Source organism: Botryllus schlosseri, chromosome 2, assembly GCF_051294905.1.
Source record: "Botryllus schlosseri isolate E-star chromosome 2, Bs_hap1, whole genome shotgun sequence".
In the NCBI taxonomy this organism is placed as follows: Eukaryota; Metazoa; Chordata; class Ascidiacea; order Stolidobranchia; family Styelidae; genus Botryllus; species Botryllus schlosseri.
The window spans coordinates 11392197-11411506 of NC_137237.1; the positions used below are offsets into that span (position 1 = coordinate 11392197).

The 19310-nt window shown below is 41.6% G+C and overlaps 2 protein-coding genes across 3 annotated transcripts; one reads left to right on the forward strand and one right to left on the reverse strand.

The window, feature by feature from the left end:
* The first annotated feature begins 1705 nt into the window (after positions 1–1705).
* Positions 1706–9260, forward strand: LOC145433522 (uncharacterized). Its single transcript, XM_080310641.1, has 6 exons — positions 1706–2397; positions 3897–4048; positions 4139–4333; positions 4400–4630; positions 6036–6238; positions 6826–9260. Exons 1-6 carry the CDS (start codon positions 2012–2014, stop codon positions 7756–7758), a joined length of 2100 nt encoding a protein of 699 aa, XP_080166767.1. The 5' UTR covers positions 1706–2011; the 3' UTR covers positions 7759–9260.
* A 1914-nt stretch (positions 9261–11174) lies between these two features.
* On the reverse strand, positions 11175–18070 carry LOC145433524 (protein CDV3 homolog). 2 transcript variants are annotated; one of them, XM_080310644.1, is made up of 7 exons: positions 17853–18070; positions 16453–16543; positions 14338–14417; positions 14138–14274; positions 13417–13474; positions 13150–13278; positions 11175–11635 (listed from the first exon to the last, which is right to left on the reverse strand). In XM_080310644.1, the coding sequence occupies exons 1-7, from the start codon at positions 18002–18004 to the stop codon at positions 11500–11502; spliced, it is 783 nt and encodes a 260-aa protein (XP_080166770.1). In that variant the 5' UTR covers positions 18005–18070; the 3' UTR covers positions 11175–11499. The 2 variants fall into 2 exon arrangements, with proteins under 2 accessions (XP_080166770.1, XP_080166769.1); XM_080310643.1 differs by having other exon boundaries at positions 16453–16547; positions 17857–18069.
* Between the last annotated feature and the right edge of the window lie 1240 nt (positions 18071–19310).

Below are 19310 nucleotides of genomic sequence, written 5' to 3' on the forward strand. Positions count from 1 at the left end.
GTGTGAACCTCAGAAATTTAGAGGTTCACGTTCACGAAAGAACCTTGGTAGGTTCTGCACCGTGAACCTTTTTCGTATATTACGTGAACCTTTTTCGTATATTACGTGATTATAACATCTTTGGCTGAAATTTATTGCATTTTAACTGCGGGCCACTCTATGCATGGCGCTGGCAGTATAAAAATCAATACTTAACGAGCATACACCTTGACAATCTCAAAAATTTTACCCGCCTTGTTACAAAAGTTTGCTCGAAATATCCAGCTCTCTGCTGTGAGCTTGACCCGCAATCACACAACATCAAGAGCGAAATACGCTACAGGGAGTCAGTGAATGATTCTTATCCAACCAATCAATTAAATTGATATCGGTGTCTGATGTAAAACATCTAGCAAGCGTACGGGGTCCATCTCGATTTCATATGTTTATTGTATCATGAAAACCAAATCCATACGATTGCGGTGTTGTCTACTGCTGTATAACTTGTTAATGGGGTAAAACCCGATTAACACTATACGCTCAACTTCAACATAGCAACACTCAGACGCCGAATACATTGTCATGTCTAGCCTTGATGGTTATGGCATAAACTTATATTCCCTTACAAGTCCCCATCGAAATTGTTGGCAAAACGACAAAAGATTTTGATTTTATGGGATTATTTTTGATCGCTCCAGTTTACACATACACATACACATACATTTGGCGACGTTTAAAAAGTCAGTACTTCAGCATTGTGGCATTATGTGGCCGAGTCGTCGTTATAGGTATCGTGTATATATATTAATATATATCACATCTCTGAAATGTAGGGTTGGAATTAGCAATATGACGTCACGTGACCTCATGAGGTTCACGTTCGCGTTCACACAGAACCTTTCAAAAAGGTTCGCGTTCACACGAACCTGAACCTTTCAGAGGTTCACACCATCCCTAGTAGATACCATTGCCAGAATGAAGTAACACGGTTTGTCTCCAGCAGTGTGCGGACAGCTTCAGTCTTGTCAGCCAACAACTGCTGCTGTTGAATGTTCTTTCTCCATTCTTGGCAACCTGCTTAGTAAGGAAAGACACTTTACCCGAAAATGTAGGAAAGTATCTTTCGTTGAACTACGAAAAAAATCAATTATTTCTACCATAATGTGTAATGTAACTATTGGAATTATTCATGGCCAGATTTCGGTAAAATAAAGTTTTTTCATGTAAAAATTTGTCAGTTTTTGAGGCAAAAAAGTTTTATTTCAGGCAAAACTACTTCGTAAGGATAGACAATTCCAACCAGAAATGAAGATAATTAGTACAATTTTAACATTATGTGGGAAAAGACCTAATTTGCCTACGTTAGGCCAAATTTGGTATAAATGAAGATTTATAAGGTGAAAAAATGTCAAAATTTTGATTTTTTAGCTCAAAATCTTTCATTTTTTAGGTAAAAAAAATCGCCCTAGTGATCACAGATAGCAGGATGTTCGAAAGTGAGCGACAAGCCATATTGCGTATACGTTGAGGCACGAGGAAACGTGCTATCTGGACTCGGAGGCTGGAAGCGCCGTGCACCGATGAATGGCCAAGAGCGGAGTGATATCACAATCGATTAGTATAAAGGCCAGATGAGTCGATCGCAGAATTGCATCCGCGCTGGCGTGAATTGCATCATGAGACGTGCATTAGGTCACTTCCGTTCAGCAATCTATCTATCCGTCGAATCATAGTCACAATCACAAAACCGTACGTCACAAAGTTGGTTAGTGAGGTAGTTTGTCCAGCTGACTTGTTTTGCGGTGTTCAAGATGGACTACATCCGGACTCGACCGGGATAGGATTCCATTTTACGTTTCTACCAGATTCCCGGTCATTTGCAGGATATTTGTGAAGTGAAATATGTCACGTTATTGTTTTCTAGCGATCATAGATCACTAATATGACTCAGGGCTGACGAGCAAACAATATTCACGTTTTGTGGCACAACAAAGTTTTGTGTTTCGGATCTCACTGCGCAGTATTTCTAACAATGGGATTCGATAGAAAAACAATCTCGAGTATAAGCGCCTTGCAAAGCACCGTAAAACGGTTTCAAGGGATCCGTTTAGAGCTTTTTCAACACAATTATGGAAGTGTCAGTTGGATGAGCTCAGCATTTTCGGTGTTTTCGGTCGTCACTGTGATAGCATTTGCAAGAACCAGCCAGGCAGGATTATGTACCGGAAGTCTGACTACAATAAAGGAATACAACGTCACAGCGCCAGCTGGGCGAAACATTTCATCTACGCCAGCGAGTAAAAACGGTGAAAACGAGGAATGGATATTTCGAATGGACGACAACTTCCAATTTATCAACGTTAAATTCTTGAATGTCAGCTTTGCCGGAGATGACTGCATTGGGACACAACAAACCGGGTGAGGTACAAGGGAATATTGATGACTATATCTTTCGGTTCATTGTAGTTCGGAGCACGCTATGTAGCCTACTGGTAACTATTATGCCTAATTATAGCATACAAGAAAGATGCCAAATGTCCTGTAGCAAGAATACAACGGTTGTCAGTAGGCTACTCGTCGAAGTTATCCTATAGGTTCTGCCTATTCTTGCACTATTTCCTCAAGTGGTTATGATTCTACACTACTTCTACTTGAGTAGAAATACCTATACGTCGCTACTTGTACTTCTATTTGAGTACCAGCGATGATTCCTTCGACCTCATCTGCTACTTGCATATGTTAGGCTCAAGTTCGGTGATGCAACGACGCGGTATAGTATCAGCTCCAGGCCTATACTCGAATAGGCGATGTGAAGAATGATTTTCAAACGCACCATATCAGTTACCCTAGTTGTGGTGATCCGCAATGTTGCTTAAAGCCACCTTGGTTACATTTACTTCAATAAAGCTGTAGTCAGTTTACGACACTAGTTCCGATGAATGGTTTTGCATTCTACTTCATCAACTGTTACTAATATCGGCGAAAGCAAGTGATTGATTTGTACAGCCGCCCATAGTGTCCACTGTCCAGTCATCGATTTAATGACCGAGAGTAAAAATGTATCGATAGTACCCTGTATCCGGCGTTCAGATATATAGTGTATATAGAGCAGTGGTTCTCAAATTTTTTTCGACACGCCCCCCTTGATGATAGTGAAAAATTGCGCGCCCCCAGTATCGTCATACCCGAAAATATTACAAAGATCAGCCGGAATGTTTGCAATGCCAACTCAATATTGTTTGGCGGCATGAAAGGTGTATATGGCTGTTGAGACACTTCTCAAATATGGAATTCGGACTTTACATAGAGCAATAATTATGAGCTGGAGGTGAATTGGGCGTAGCGGTAAAAAAATTCCAGATTAATATCTCGTTCATTATAATCATGTGCAATGGTATCTCGTAGCACATATAGATATTTTAGCGATTTCGGTGCCTAATCCCTTCTATTACCCCACTTGAGCTTAGCTCAAACGTACCTGAGCATTAACTAAATCAAAAACCAATGGCACAGTTACACGCATTCAACATTTACACTTCATTCATGGACATCTTCAAATTAGCTCAATGTTCGATATCGGTCAAAATCTAGCATCAGTGTGTGGATGGTACGACGCAATTATCACATTTAAAATCGAAATATAATTATGATTATTGCCATTAAAGTCATTCCGAGTCCAATCAACATCTTTCCCTCAGGCGGCTTTGGGCCTCCTCTCAGATGCTTTCACGCCCCCAGTTTGAGAACCACTGATCCATATAGAGTGTATACATGGGCGCATAGAGGGCCCATTACCAATTAAAGTCGTTGTTACCTATGTCGTAATGTCATTAACCTTGAGTTTGGTGGTACCTCCTAAATTCTACATTTATAACAATAATATTACATATATCTAATAACTTCTTGCTTCATTAAAGAATCTCAAAATTGGAGGTCAAGACTAATGTTGATAGCAACTGGTATTGCAAAGGACGGAGAAAACCAGATGATGTGTCCGCGAAAGGCATAATGGAAATATCGTACTGCGGGAAAAACATTGGAGGAAATGTCGCATTTCAAGTAGTACCAAGTACAAATTATACATTCGGCACACCGCACGTTACCGTGACGGATGGAATAAACTCAACAGTGAATGCAACTAACATGCAAACATTTCCAGGTTGCAATGGGTCATTTCTCGTGAAACCCAAGGAGACAAATATTGTTATACCGTTCAGCACTAACCACAAGATGTTTTGTCGGATAGAACTTATTTCATCTGACACCAATCAATGGATCATAACCGAATTCAGGGACGTAAAACTGCGTGAGGTCAAGTCTGATAAATGCAAGTCATCCCATTTATTTGTAGAAGGTTCGTCATAAATAAATTATATCTACCAGCACTTTGGGGAGTATATAATAATTCGCTTCTTCCTAGACGCGGAAGGAAATAGTCTTCTTCCAAGCAAACGAAAAAAATTATGTAATCACGAAGAAAACGGGCGAAATTACTATAACGAACTCATGTCCTTCAACGTGACCTTGACGAAAGATTCGAGGATAATGATCGTACGGCATAGAAGAGCAGGATTTAGAATGTCGTTTAAGCTCGTGAATGAAATCCCAGCGCCGACTGCTGTTGCATTTACGCCGGTCACAAGTACTACAGGTAATACCCAGCTGACGCACCAAATGCAATGCATCAATCAGACACATTGGAAAGCCCTCTTTCATCACATAGCATTTACGCGAGGACGCTTGTCTATATTTCACTGACTGTGATTTTGTCAGTCTTTATTATCGTACATCCAATCCAACATATAGCCTACTACTATCATATGGTACTGTTAGTCATACAGTTAATCATGATGATCACGATTATGTCCAGGTGAAGTCACATTCTTTCCGCTGTTCAGCGGGTATGGCCATTTCAACAAGAACTTCAAATAAGCTCATTTAAAAAAAGTAGCATCTCTTTAGTGTGGCGATGAATTCTATTATGTTTCAATTTCGTTCTCATATTTTTTGGTACTTGTAAAGATACCACTCAATTTTCATTCCGTGATTTTATATAATACAGTCAAAATAATGTCATATCGACTCTAGCCTATACCAGCGATGAGCGGAGATTGATTTCCGAAAATCCGAATCCGTCCGACAGCTCGAGTCTCTGAGGAGCTATCCGTCTGCATCCGAACAATCTCAACCAAAATCTATGCGAATCCACATAATAATGTCATCCAGAATCCGAAATAATCCAAATTGAATAACTTTTCCGAAGAATCCTAATTGTACAGCTGAGCGGCGAGTAGATTTACAAAGGCCTACGTTGGTTGGCCGATGTATATTTGCTTGATCCTTTGACAGAATCACTTTACAGTGTTGCCAGTGCTGTCGGATCGTGTTTACTATATCCGGGTTTGGTTGTCGAGCTGGACATTTTTCTTTTGACTTGAAATCACGTCACGTCAAGTCATGTCTGGTCATAACTATACATGCAAAAATATCTGAAGTAGAAGTTAGGCCTACAACTATCCGAAACAAAATGTGATATAATCCGAATCAGACTGTTTCAAAATTGTGCAACATCCGGTCCGAACCATAAACGCGTCCGTCCGATGCTCATCACTGGCCTATATATACCTTGCCGAACCCCGAACAGACATGATGCTTCCAGTTTAGGTTAGGTTTCGTAGGTTTGTAAACTGATTGCGACACTGGTTCTTGTATAGTTGTCGAGCAAGATTCATACTTTCCGTCTCTCCGTCGTCGTAGCTGTTGTTTGAGATGGTTCTTGGAGGTACAGAACTTCAATATACAATTGAATAGTATATTCAATTTTAAGATGGTCTTTCGACATCTATGGTACATTGGCCATTTCACACCGCAGCCGGATATTTTGTGTACCTTTCTCGGTACCAGTAAGACGAGATTTTGGACTTTAGGTCGGACTCGAGCCTCCGACCCATTGGCGTTGCAACTACGTAACCTACCACTACGCTACTCGACACAGCATGCTTCCTAAAACAGAATGAGTGAGGGTATTCTCGATAAATACATTAGATTCTTTTCAGGTGTTCGGGACGCGACAAACCAAACGGCTTTGTCAAATCCTGAGCTCAATCGTGTGGGAGATGATGTTCAGAGGAAAGGACATGGTCGGATAATTGGTATCGGATGTGGAGCAATATTTGTTTTGTGTGCCACAATTGCGACGCTGGTATTAATTCGGCGAAGAAGCAAAGGCAGAAGGAAAGGGTCAATGAAATCGCTGAAGGTACTTGGAAATCTTTGACTTTCACTCGAAATCTTATCTGGCTTATACAACATATTGCCATATCCGCAGAGGTGGTCATGGTCAGTAACGAAGTGCTGCTGCTTTTGCGCAGTACTAATGTGGGTTTTGCCTAACTCGCACCTACTAGCTGGCTACAGTTTTTTAGGCAAAATTATACTTACTTTCAGACTTTTGAACTTTGTAAAATAGGAAGCAGTTGCGGGGTGTTTGCATCACCTTTGTGATTGAAATTGTCATACAAACTGGGCCAAATAGCCCCTTTACCAAGGTAACTGAATATATTTTCGAACAGTGCTCCTATTTTAGTGTCAATAATCATTTTGCTTTAGTCGCGAAGATACAACCTGCAATTTCAAATATAGTCACTTCCGATTAACTGCAAAAAGTAAGCATACTCTCGACGTATTCTACTTGTTGAAACTGTACATCGCCTACTTGACTACCTCTTAGTTAGACCTATATATTCTACCTCCACTTGAATTGGTTTTTACATGTCTTGGAAAACGCTACTTCTGTACTTGAGTATCAACGATGACTACATCTGCATATCCGCACTTACCGTTTAGAAAAATTCCCGTAACGACATGCCAACCCAAAACGGATCACCAAACGGAAGTCAAAGCATCGGATCTATCAACAACGCCATGTATGACCAAATTCTAAACCGCAGCAATAACGACACCCACGAAACCTTAGAAATGGATATCTACCAAGATTCTAACGTCGGTTTCAACCGAACTGATGACACTCGGCCTCAACTACCCCCTCCAGTGACGGTGCCGCTATGCGGCATCGAGAGTCCGGATTCGAAAATCCGTGTCGCAAACGTATACGAAAAAATCGAAGACATGGAAATGCTGAGGCAACGAGATAGCCGACCGATGTCGTGCGCTACTTTCACTTCCGACGAATTTTCTGACGACGACGGTCTCGATGCGGACAGGTGTAAATACACAGTTATTGTGAGCACCGCACCCCATTCGCCAGTCAGCGTTAACTACGATAGCACATGCCCTTTGCAATCGGAGAATGAAGACAGAGTGAACGGTACTCATCGTTACGATGAAACTCCACGCATTAACTTTCACGCTCCCGAAATGCTCGAGACTGACGAGTCCATGAATAGCAAAGAGAGCTTATCCTGCCTACCCCGAAGTGGGAACCCGCGTTCGAACTTGTCGCTAAACTGCGCCGATAGATACGATAGCCCCAGACCCTCCTTGCCCAATCTCACTAAATTGGCGTTGGCAGAAGACGCCGAAAATTACTTGTCCCCCCGACCGTCGTGCCCCGACGCCATGGCAACCGGTGGGTACTCGTCCACTGACGACTTGAGCGAAATCAGACAGCGCCTTCTTGCAGCGGCGCATCCCAGTTTGTTGCTAAACTCCAGCAGCCCGAGCATTTCTGACTCGAACCATTACCATTCCCCCAAAGCTATAGACGAGCGAAGGCCTTCCGCCCAATACGCTACTCCGCGACGTAAATGGAAAGAGTAGCATTGACGTACCAAATGGTTAATGTTCCCGGTGGATTCCGCGCGCCTATGCGACGACCACACACCATAAGCAACGAGTGTAGTTTCAATTCCGCGAACACCGGACGCTAATTATGGGCACGTATTAAGAATGATACGGAACTGCGAGCTCGCAAATGCTTTGAGTTTGTTGAAACTTGAAACTATGAGAAAAGTTCATCGTGAATGCTCAATGTTTGCGACCCATTAAAAATTGATAACGATGCGATGATCTAAAATTACGGGTGATACATCTTTCATCTTTTACCCAGGCTACGTATGTTAGGCTTACCATAGTCCTCTTTTAAGAGGATTTGTCCTCTTTTTTGACTTTTTTGAAAGTGTCCTCGGAGGACGCCCTTTTGTCCTCTTTTTTGAGATTTTGTCCTCGTTTTTGAAAATTTAGGTCAGATTCAGAGCAAATTGCGAGTGATATGCCGTAAATTAGCACAGTAGTGAAGCTCCGGCGGGTATTTCGGAGTGAAAAACAGTGATTTTAGCTCTGAGCGAAAAGATGACCTTTTTTTTTTAGTCATCCACCTGGCAACGTGGAGAGAAAAATGGTATTTTGAGCTCTGAGCGAAAAAGATGACCTTTTTTTTAGTCAACCGATCACAAAGTGGGAAAAATTCACCGGTTTTTGAGAATTCTTCTCCGGTTTTGCAAGTCCGAAATTTCTGAAAAAGTGTCCTCTTTTTAGATTTCCAAAATATGGTAAGCCTCTAACGTATGTGTGGTTGTAGATTTATAGTGAAATTGACCATTGACGATGTTATGCACATGACAGAATTTACTCTCGTTCTTTAACGTTCTTCGGTAGCCTACTTGTGGTTAAGATGCCCTCGCGAGTTTTTCTGTCGTACTTGCCTGTTTTTTTCCTTGCTGTTCTTTGTCGTTTCTACAAGGTTTTTCACCCAGGGATATCTAGAAGTTCTAGATATCCCTGTTTTCACCTAGGCGTATAATGATGTTAAAGTTTGTCACAAATATGATGAAAGTTAGTCCCCAGAAATATCAACCTTCAAAATGATTTTGCAGTAGGCTATCTATAAATATCAACAAGTGGTCAGTTCAGATGCAAAAATTTGTGTCACGAGCAAAAGTCCGTCATAGATTGATAGTGTCTTGCGGGAGATTCATATCTAATAAATCAGGGTTACCCAAATTAGGTCGCAAAGAGTAGATCAATTTCATACCAAGTGGGCCAACTGCACATTGCAACTTTGAAAGTTCAATACGGAGTATTGAGGATAACGATTGAAAAAGTAAAAGTAATCGTGCTACCAGTCGGCGGATTGCGATTCAAAATATATGCAATATTGGCCTGGTATATGACCAATCCAAGGTCGAAGCACCGCAAATACCAAACAACAACATCGAAACCAATATGCCAGTCGCAACAGAAACTCAACCTATTGCGAACATTAGTTGTGTGACTATAGTTGTACTTTCATATTTGAAACAATGAACACCGCGCAATAATAAGTTTGTGTGCGGAGAAATTATTTTTTGAGTTGTTCATCGATCCCATTTTAGTAAAATGAAAGCGACCGCGAGAAACCCAGCTATATCTAATTTGTAGCGATACAGAGGTGTAACGTAATCAGTGAGGCGAATGACTCCGTGACATCTGTTCACACTACGTAAAACGCAGTGTTGGGATCAAGTCACTACCTTCGAGTCACGAGTCATCTCGAGTCATTACACATTTTGACTCGAGTCAAGTCAATCGATTTTCGAAGGTGACTTGAGTCAAGTCAAGTCACTCGTTTTTTGGAGGTGACTCGAGTCAAGTCATATCAAGTCAAGTCGAGTCACGAGTCAAGTCATAATTCAAGTCAAATTGAATTTTCGAAGTATCAGTGACGATTCAAAGTCATAACATGTTGCTAGCTGTGCAAAAGACAGAATAATTGGCCATTTATATTGAATCAAATAACTAATATAAATACTAATTAAATATTGCTCAAGAAGGCGCTGTATCGCTCACGCACACGTAGAACTGCAAATAAAATTCTCGAGTTACTATAGCAACATGCAACAGTCTGTTATTAGCAGCCAATCGGCTCGAAGCCTCGAGAAGTTTAACAAATTCATATGGTACAATACACTATACCCATCCGTGAAAAAATAAACGCACAAACTATATTCGCTGGATTGAAGTCATATAAGAGGGTCGGTAAAGGCGATCACCGTGGAATTTAAGCACTGGGCCGTCTAAGAAACAGAGATACTTGTTATGAGGTTAATCTATTGCTACTACTACTAACAACGTAAGCTGTGATCATTACGCTTGTTGTCAATATATTTGTGATGTAACAATAGAGGATCAGTGAAACGTACAATCAGTGAATAACTGGTTACTCTCGCAAGTGACACAGCAGGAGTATCGCGCATAATACTAACATTCACAAAATTCAGTGATTTAATCGATACCGTTTACTTGATGACTCGAAAATTTTGCTCCGAGTCACGTCAAGTCATTTTTGGAAAGTGACTCGAGTCAAGTCAAGTCATACGAAAAAGTTGACTCGAGTCTGACTTGACACAAGTCATGACTCGAGTCATCCCAACACTGGTAAAACGATCCGTAACGTCACATCATTGTTGAACAGTCCCTCGACCCCCTCACTTTAGATTTTCATCCTGGATATTGTGATTTCAGCAGTAGGAAAATACAACTCAGCCTCAGTACAAGCTCAGAGAACTCTCGGGTTACAGTATTAATCAACCATCACTGTCGCCATGCAGCTTTTGAATTATCGACGGAAGCGTTTGGGATGACTAACCAGTAACCACTTACCTGAAATACGCCATTTAATAGCCTCTAATTCAGGGGTGGGCAATTATTTTCCTCCACGGGCCACATGAGTAGAAAATACGTTGGCGGGCCGAATGAAATATTTTAGCTATATTCTGGAGCGTTTTTGATTTTATTTCTAAATTACAATGTTAATAAATGCTGCTAAATGAATGGGTTGATGTTAGGTAATGAGAAAGTGTGATTTATTTAAAAAAATATCTATTTGCCGTCATGATTAGAAACGATGTTAAACATGATACATTTTTAACTATCTTTAAACCCCTATCCACGTTCTTCTATTAAGACTCTGAAACAGTGGTTCTCAACCTTTTTAGGCACGTCTCCCTTTATGAAAGAAGAATTTCGCGCTGCCCTTATCATGATATAATAAATAGGGAAATAATAAAAAGTGCAACCAGAATGCTAGCAATCCCAACGGATGGTTTGATGGTATGGAAGGTTACCCATCCCCGATCTCTGTCGTCATAGCCCACCCACACAAACATAACCATGACAACAGATTCATTCTGAACGGAGCTCGACACCTTCCAAGACGCGTCTCGCCCGCCACCAACCCGACCATAAACCGTTCGCGGTGCATATCCAACATCTTTATTATTCTGCATCCCAAAAATCCGGCGAAATCACAATCGCATCGCAGCTAAACAATCCAACCCCGCAACATCATAGCATTCGAACAAGCTAACCGTAATTATTCCTCATTCCCATCCAGCAAGAAAATACGCACGAAAATATATTATACACGGAAAAAACGGATCACGAGAACGCGGCGCGGTAGTTGATCAAAGCAGCGGCACGTCTCGCGCCAAGCGAGAAGAACCAAGGCGAAAACGGTAATGCATCTACATCAGTCGTCAACACGCGATTGTCTATCTTTCCGAAACGCGCCCAACCGCCACGTTAGTCACCCAAGGCGTCGAATTGATTCCCTAAAGTTAAAGCGTTTCCTTGCGAGGAACTCTGTTGCTGTTGCTGCTGCTGACTCTTCGATATCGACTTGGCGCCGGACTTGACCGTCTCGAAACCGACATGATGTCTGAAACCAAAGCAAATAGCGAACAATCAACGTCACGACATTTTCGCACCGGAAAGAGAGTACACAAGATTTCGGGACTCATTTTAAATGCCAGACCGGGGCAGGAGGGATGCAGATTTCGAGAATGCGGTATGTGGCGCCTTAGCGAATAACAAGTCTTCACACGACGGGATATTGAATTATTTCGAAGACCAGGCGCTCACCAAGAGAGGTGCTATATATTATTCGCCAGAGTTCCGTGAATAAGCGCTGCGTTTCCAAATAGCTTAGGCCTTTCCATTTCGATACGAAACCAGTACGAACGCACGAAATTGTACTTAGCAAAATATCGCTCGGGTTACAAATACGTACGCCAACACGTAGACAATCTATCTGAAAAGATCCGGGTCGAAAAATTCTAGACTTGGCCGATTTTTGGACGTTATTCGATACGTAGTCGGATCACGGCCGGAGTGTAATTCGCAATTCGGCTTAATAATATACCTTGTCACTGTAGCAAACCTCGCATTATTCCTGGTGCAAGTCCACCTGCAATTGTGCAGAAGTGCACGGTTGGCCAATGACCGTTAATGACGGAACCGCGTGACAGCCATAGTCATTAATCTGGTTAGCTACACAGAAAGCAGGACGGGTTTTCCCTTCGTCGCATTCAGTCCTACATAACCAACGCGGTCATTTGAGGACGGCGGAAGTATGCATAACAGTGTGTTTAATACCAGTGTGTCTACTACCTTCGCACTGAGCGAAACGCAACGCGCATTGCAGCGTATTCGTATTCTAGTGCGTTTCGTAAACAGCCCGCAACCCGATGACGGCCAAGCGCTTGCGACGGATCATCTGCGATCGCCTTGTGCAGTTGTCAACAGACTAAATATACCACGCGTCGTTCAGAACCTTCGGAAGTCACCAACGGGTCGGGAACGTACGCTGGTTACCGGAGCTAATGATGATGGGTACTGAATTTCTACACTCCTTGTCACTAAAAGTTAATTTATTAGCGAGAACTGCAGTTTCGATACTATTTCCGACTGTGGGAGGCTGTAAAATTCGATTGGTCGTATCCCAGTACACAGCAAAGGTGTGTTTGCGGAAATTGTAGTAATCAAGCAGCATTGTCACTGAGTGCAATAAAATAGGTACGGTCGAAGAACGATCAATGATCTTTGATATCATGTAGAACTGGCATATATTCTTTTTGGTCGCATAAAAGGTACGCATTTCAACGATCCATGGCCTCCATGCTATTGTGACGTCATGACGGGAGATACTCGAATATTCGACGGCTAATACTCGATTCAGAATTGAATCACTCAAGCACTAGCATTTGCCCAGTCGTACACACACACACGACATCTGGCTGGGACCAGTAAACTTCGCACGCCAGCCCACCTCTCGCAGATCAGCGAGAACAGAATTAAGAATGCAATGCGCTATGAATCAAACACAACCCGGCACGAAAACAATGCGGAAGTAATGTAGCTCAAGTAGGATCAAGACTCAAGACAGATACTCACTCTGTGTCTTGAACCGCCGACGCCAACGTTGGGAAATCAATTTCGCTGTTAATTACCGGCGCTTCTTGTGGTCTTCGTCGGCGCCCCTGCCCCGGCAGGATACCCCCAGGCGTGGCACTGCCAGACATTCTGAATCGACAGTGAAGTTTGTTTTGCTTTTACTCGGGCGGTCATTCACAAGTAGCATTAAATACGAGAACGGTATCGAGTCGATAGCAATTCTGTGCACAGACCAATTATCACATAGAAAAGAACAATGATATTAACCTGGCATGTGGCGGGCGATATACGGACTTTGTAGCAGGGGCGGTCTCTGGCGCGGGCTCTAAAATAAGTAATTTTCAAATGTGAGCTTTTGCAGATTATTGAAGAATATTTTGTAATCAGAAGATATCGGACATACAGTGTTGGTGCTCGAAATCGCAATAAATTCCTATTCAATAACAACTAGAAATAGTGATTTCTACGACATGTCAAAATCACTTCCAGGTGGTAGCACAAAATCAAGCTATGAAAAGTACGGTACTCAAATAGGTGGTTTCAAGAGTAGATTTGGTCGAGAGATCGCACAGCTTTAGTAGTTGATCGGGAGTGGCTACTTTTAAAATTGGATGTTGAATCCTCGCGACTGCAAAATGACCAAAGACACAAAAAATAGGTGCAATTTCGAAAATATATTCAGATATCATGACAAAGGGTCTACCTTGCCTAGTTGTTATGACAACTTCACTCGTGCAGGTGACGCAAACATATGCCCAAATTACGCTCTATTTTACAAAATCCAAAGCTTGAAAAGTAATTAATTCTGTCTAAAAAATTAAGTACGACGTGAGTACTCTGAAAAAGTACAAGTACTTCGTTGCGGACCACCTCTGGCATTACCATTATTATAAATTTATTTCAAGTTGGTTTCAGCACAAGTTAGATTTTATCTGAAACTCAAAATCTAATACAAGCCTACGAATGTAGGAAATTGACGGAATGGTACCTGTTTTCTTTGGCGGGGCCGGATTGTTTGGCTTGTCTGCATTCTGCTTATTCCACGGACCTTCCTCCTTCGGTAAAATCAGCTCACCCAGGTCGTTGTACTGAGGTTCAGGAGCTTCTTCCTCCGGTTTCTGATCACTACAAATACGAGAAAGCGGTTGAAATGCAATACACGAGCATCACAATTGCATGCAAACCTGCCTTATTTGAAAATTCTGTATTTTCAAATCGCTATAATCTCTCTGCGACTCATCTTCGAACTCGTGCCACTCTTCGCCGTCCTGCGCGAGCAAAATTATTGCAACTTAAGTTTAAAGAAATTCGCTTCCCACTATGGCAGAGAAATTCCCTCATTTCACCAGTGACATTAAACAATGATGTCACAACGGCAAGTAAGGGAAGCATCAAGGTGTCAGATTGGGGAACGATGTCATGCAAGAAGGGGATAACCATCTGCATTAGAAATCAAACTGTTGTCTTTGTCGAGATTGATCATATTTGTGGAATTACTATTCCTCCCGATTCAGATTGGAGCCCGAGTGGTAGGGCCTGAGCTGTAACGAGGAAGGCAAAGTCCTGCTGGAAAAGAGTACAATCATATCCAACATCCCACACAATACCAATTTCATTGGTTGATTTTTAAGCCCACATCGATAACTGGCACTATCACAAATGACCCCGATGTATTCTGTCGATATTCAAAAGATATGGAACTAGCATGACACGCGTTTCCAAACCTGCAGGACATTTATTTGAACAGCGTCACAGTCATTGCTATGTTTGGACATGAAATAAACTAGAAATGCTGCGAAATAAACCAGTAAGGCCGCAAAATATACTAGCAAGGCCGCATCTGGGCACCTGTAAGCTATCAGCGATAAGAAAAAGATCAACATTTCCAGTCCAGCAGTCACACAGTATTATAGCTCTTAACTCCTTACTACCATGTTGTGACAGCACGAAAATTGCCAAGAACTTTTTACCTCTAATGGCCGACAACGATATTTCTTTCAAAGTGTGATATCGACTCGATATTATCAGCAAACCGATAATAATCGGTCGGGGCTCCAGTTAGGATACTTTCCAGAACCGCTTCTGCGCTTTTTAGCTTTCACTGGCAGGCAATTTCACTCTCAATTAAGTCAATGATATGTAGCTAGGGCTGGGTAAAATCGAGTACTTGAGTGATTCGACTCTGAATCACATAATATGCTTCGAGTCGAGTAATTGAGTATCACCCATCATGACGTCATAACAGAATGTAATACGTCATAGTTCAAATATGTACCGTTAATGCCACACAAAGAATATAATGCCTGTTATCCATCTCATAAATGACACTTTGACATTTTTCCGACCACAATGATTTCATTGCACTTGGTGACAATGTTGTGGAATAATCATGACTTCGCAAATATGTGATGTAAAGTAACCTTCGTAGCTTTGTACTATATGTTTCGTATGCTACAATTCCGCCAATCAAGGTTTCAAGGCTTCAACAGTGAAAATTAGTATCGAAACTATAATTCTCGTTGATGAATTACCTTTCCGTAGCGAGGAGCGTATATTTCCAGTGATTGAAAAAATCGTCTTTCACTACTCGACTCGAATCATCACAATTAATACTAGATTCAGATTCGAGTGCTCGAATCATTATGCCCAGCCCTAATCGCAAGTTTGTCATCACGTATGAACTCAGGTACATCAAGTATCAATCTGTTCAAAAAGCATCACGATCACGACGTATCATGTCTAGAATGCGACTCCGCACCAAATAGGACCAGACATGGTGCGAACAATTGATATATGCGCAGTATTTGAAACCATACATGTACCGGAGCAAATGTCAGTGTACGGAAAAAGTCCAGAATGCTTCAGACCATACATGTGCGGTGTGCACTGTACAGAATGAGGCCAGACATGATCCAGACTTAATGTCAGCGATTGTTATAATATAAATAGTTGCAATATCTTGGTATAATGACGGTGATATCTAGTGCGATATCTTAGTATATTTATATGGTCAACATGAACACACCCCAGACACAGTCTAGACATGATAATTGCTTGTGATACGGAGTGATACGATACCCAAGACTGTGGAATCAGAGTCGTGGAGTGGACTTGTGTTAAACTTTCTCTTGAAGCAGTCTGAATCACAGAAAATGCTGCCACTGCTGATACTATGGCTCATTGAAAATTGTAATAAAATAATCCAAAATAAGTTGCAGACCTCCCTGCATAAAATGACATTTCTCGTGTTGCTAAGCCAGTAAGTTGTTAACAATTGACAAAGATATATGAGATGTCTCTTACAGCAGCATCTGTTCGTTTTTCCCCACTGCCAGATTCCTTTTCCTTCCGAGGCGGTTTCGGCTGTTGTTGTTCTTCTTCTTCTGTTCCAGTACTTACTACACACAAAATTAGACACAGGTAAACTTAATGGTAGATTTCAGATTTCCATTCCAATTCAGAAAATAACTTGAAGCCACTTGGAAATTAGTATTGGACGGTGTATCGTCTGATGAAAGGAGCCAAATTTCCAACGTAGCCTACATATACCAGAGTCTTGGAATTTATTTTAAGTAATTTGCCCGAAGAGCTTCTCGGAGGTACAAAACTTCAATAGGCTATACAGTATACAATTAAAAAGCATATTCTTATTGACATAAACCTGAATATTTTCGGCTGACACTCGTCAGGGATAGCCTAATTGTCAGCAACGGTTGCCAGTAAATTCGGCCCTCGGTAAATTCGGCCATGACCTCGGTAAATTCGGCCCTCCGAGAATATTGTATTAAAATGTAATACATTTTAATCTACGCATACCCTGACCTCCAAATCACTCAATAAAAGTATAATTATGATAATGATATGATAATTATGATAATTATACTTTTATCGAGTGATTTGGAGGTCAGGGTATGCGTAGATCGCGTAATCGTGGGAGATAGCGCGATATTCACGGGGCCGTATTTACCGATGGCCGAATTTACCCAGTAAATTCAGCCCTCGGAGAATTTTGTATAAAAATGTATTACCAAGTATTAATGTGAATTAATTACATAATTATATTATTATCGAGTGATTTGCAAGTCAGGGTATGCGTACATCACACAGTCACAGGAGATAACGCGGATATTTACGGAGCCGAATTTACCAAGGGCCGAATCCAATCGGTAAATTCGGCCCTCGGAGAATTTTGTGTAAATATGTATCACCAACTATTAATGTGAATTAATTACATAATTATGTTATTATCAAGTGATTTGGAGGTTAGGATTAGGATTAGAGTTAGGATTGGGGCTAGGGTAAAGGGTTAGGGTTAGGTAATGTTATTGTACCGTAACTGTTATTGTTACCCTGGCATTGGCCGAATTTGCCGAGGGCCGAAGTGACCTGTGGCCGAATTTACAGAGGGCCGAATTTACTGGAAATCGTCAGCAACTAGTAAGAGAATTGGAAGGAGCATTGTATATCAACAATCGTATCACAAAATATGTTTAAACATTTTTTCTTGGTAAGATCTAGCTGCATTGTATGTACTAAAGTCCACCAATTCAAATACTTATAGCCAAATTGGAAACAGTGGTTGTTTTCTACAATAAGTTGTACGTGACAGAAGGGCTTCTTGCATAGAATTACTTAGTATAGTTAAACGCAAATTTGAGGGTGATGTTGCCACCAATTCCGCTCTGGACTTATAGCAGATCTACTTGCATTTTTCTAATGTCTTTGCAAGTGCTTCGGTCGTGACGTATTTCGTTTTTTTCTTTTTTCCCTTTTTGCTCTTGTCTTTCTTTGCAAAGAAATCATCGAGACTATCATCCTCTGCCGCATTCGGAGGATTAGCAATTACATCATCCATGATGTCAAAGTTGAATAAGGAAGTTCTGAAATAGCTAGTCAAATATTGGGTTAAAATTCTACAGTGAATTCATTCACAGTCAATCACTATAACTTGGTACTCTGCAATTTCAAAAAAATTCAGCCTCTTTGCTGTATTACTGATAGTCTGGTACAATACTGTCTCTGTCTGCACTCTGCACCACAACCTGTATGGAATCGGTTTCTTGTTCTCACACCATTCTTCATTTTTTATTAAATTACTTCAACTTGGAGAATCATCGCCGCTCCCCTGTTGGTTGCCGGTGAACTCGGCACTTGGTGAATTCGGCCGCACAAACTCGGCATATGGTGAATTCGGCCATTGGTGAACTCGGCCCTCGGAAAATTTTGTAATAAAGTGTATTAACAGCTATGAATAGGAATTATTAAACTAATAATAGTATTATCAAGTGATTAGTCAATCTTGTAAGGAGGTCAGGGAATCCGTAGATCACGCAGTCACAGCGTGATTAGATCACGGATTGCGTAGCCGCGGGAAATAACGCAGCGCTCATATACCCACCACACGCGGTCTGCTTGGTATTGATGATTTGATGGCGTGAGTGACGGGCGTGCGTCGTGTAAGTTTAGAGAAGATGGATCTTGGCGTTGTATGTGAGATCGGAGCTGTGGAAGATCAAGCGGCGCTTCTTCGTTCAACGATCACGACAAGCCAGTCTTCCTCATCAACAAATGTTTCGCATGTTCACGTCGAAATAAATTATTTTTTGCCTTTGAAGAGACGGATATCAATGTTCGGGAGGGGGTATTAGGGTTGGAGGGGGGTACTAGGGATGGAGATGGGTTAAAGTTGGGGTTAGGGTAGCCTATATCTTAAGAGGGGAAGAGGTATAACGGCTAACGGGGGGGGGGGGGGGGGTAATAGCCTAATAGGGTTGGATATGGGGGATATTAGGTTTGGGGTGGGAGATATCAGGATTGGAGGTGGGTTAGGGTCAAAAAAGGGGTTAGGGTATCCAAAGATTGGAGTTTGGAGAGGGTCTATTAAAGTTGGATGTGAGTGAGGATATTAGGTTTGAGGTAGGGTTAGGGTGTACGGACAACAGGGTTTAAGGATCCCAAGATTACGAGATCTACCACGGCCGAATTTACCAAGTGCCGAGTTTGTGCAGCCGAATTCACCAAGTGCCGAGTTCACTGGTAATCCCCCTGATATATTAGGCAAAGGCAAAACATACCGAGATTCCAGTGGGCTGAGCAGGGCACGCACCACAATATATTATAATCAGTGGCCAATAGTTATACCTATACCTGGTCTGTTTAAT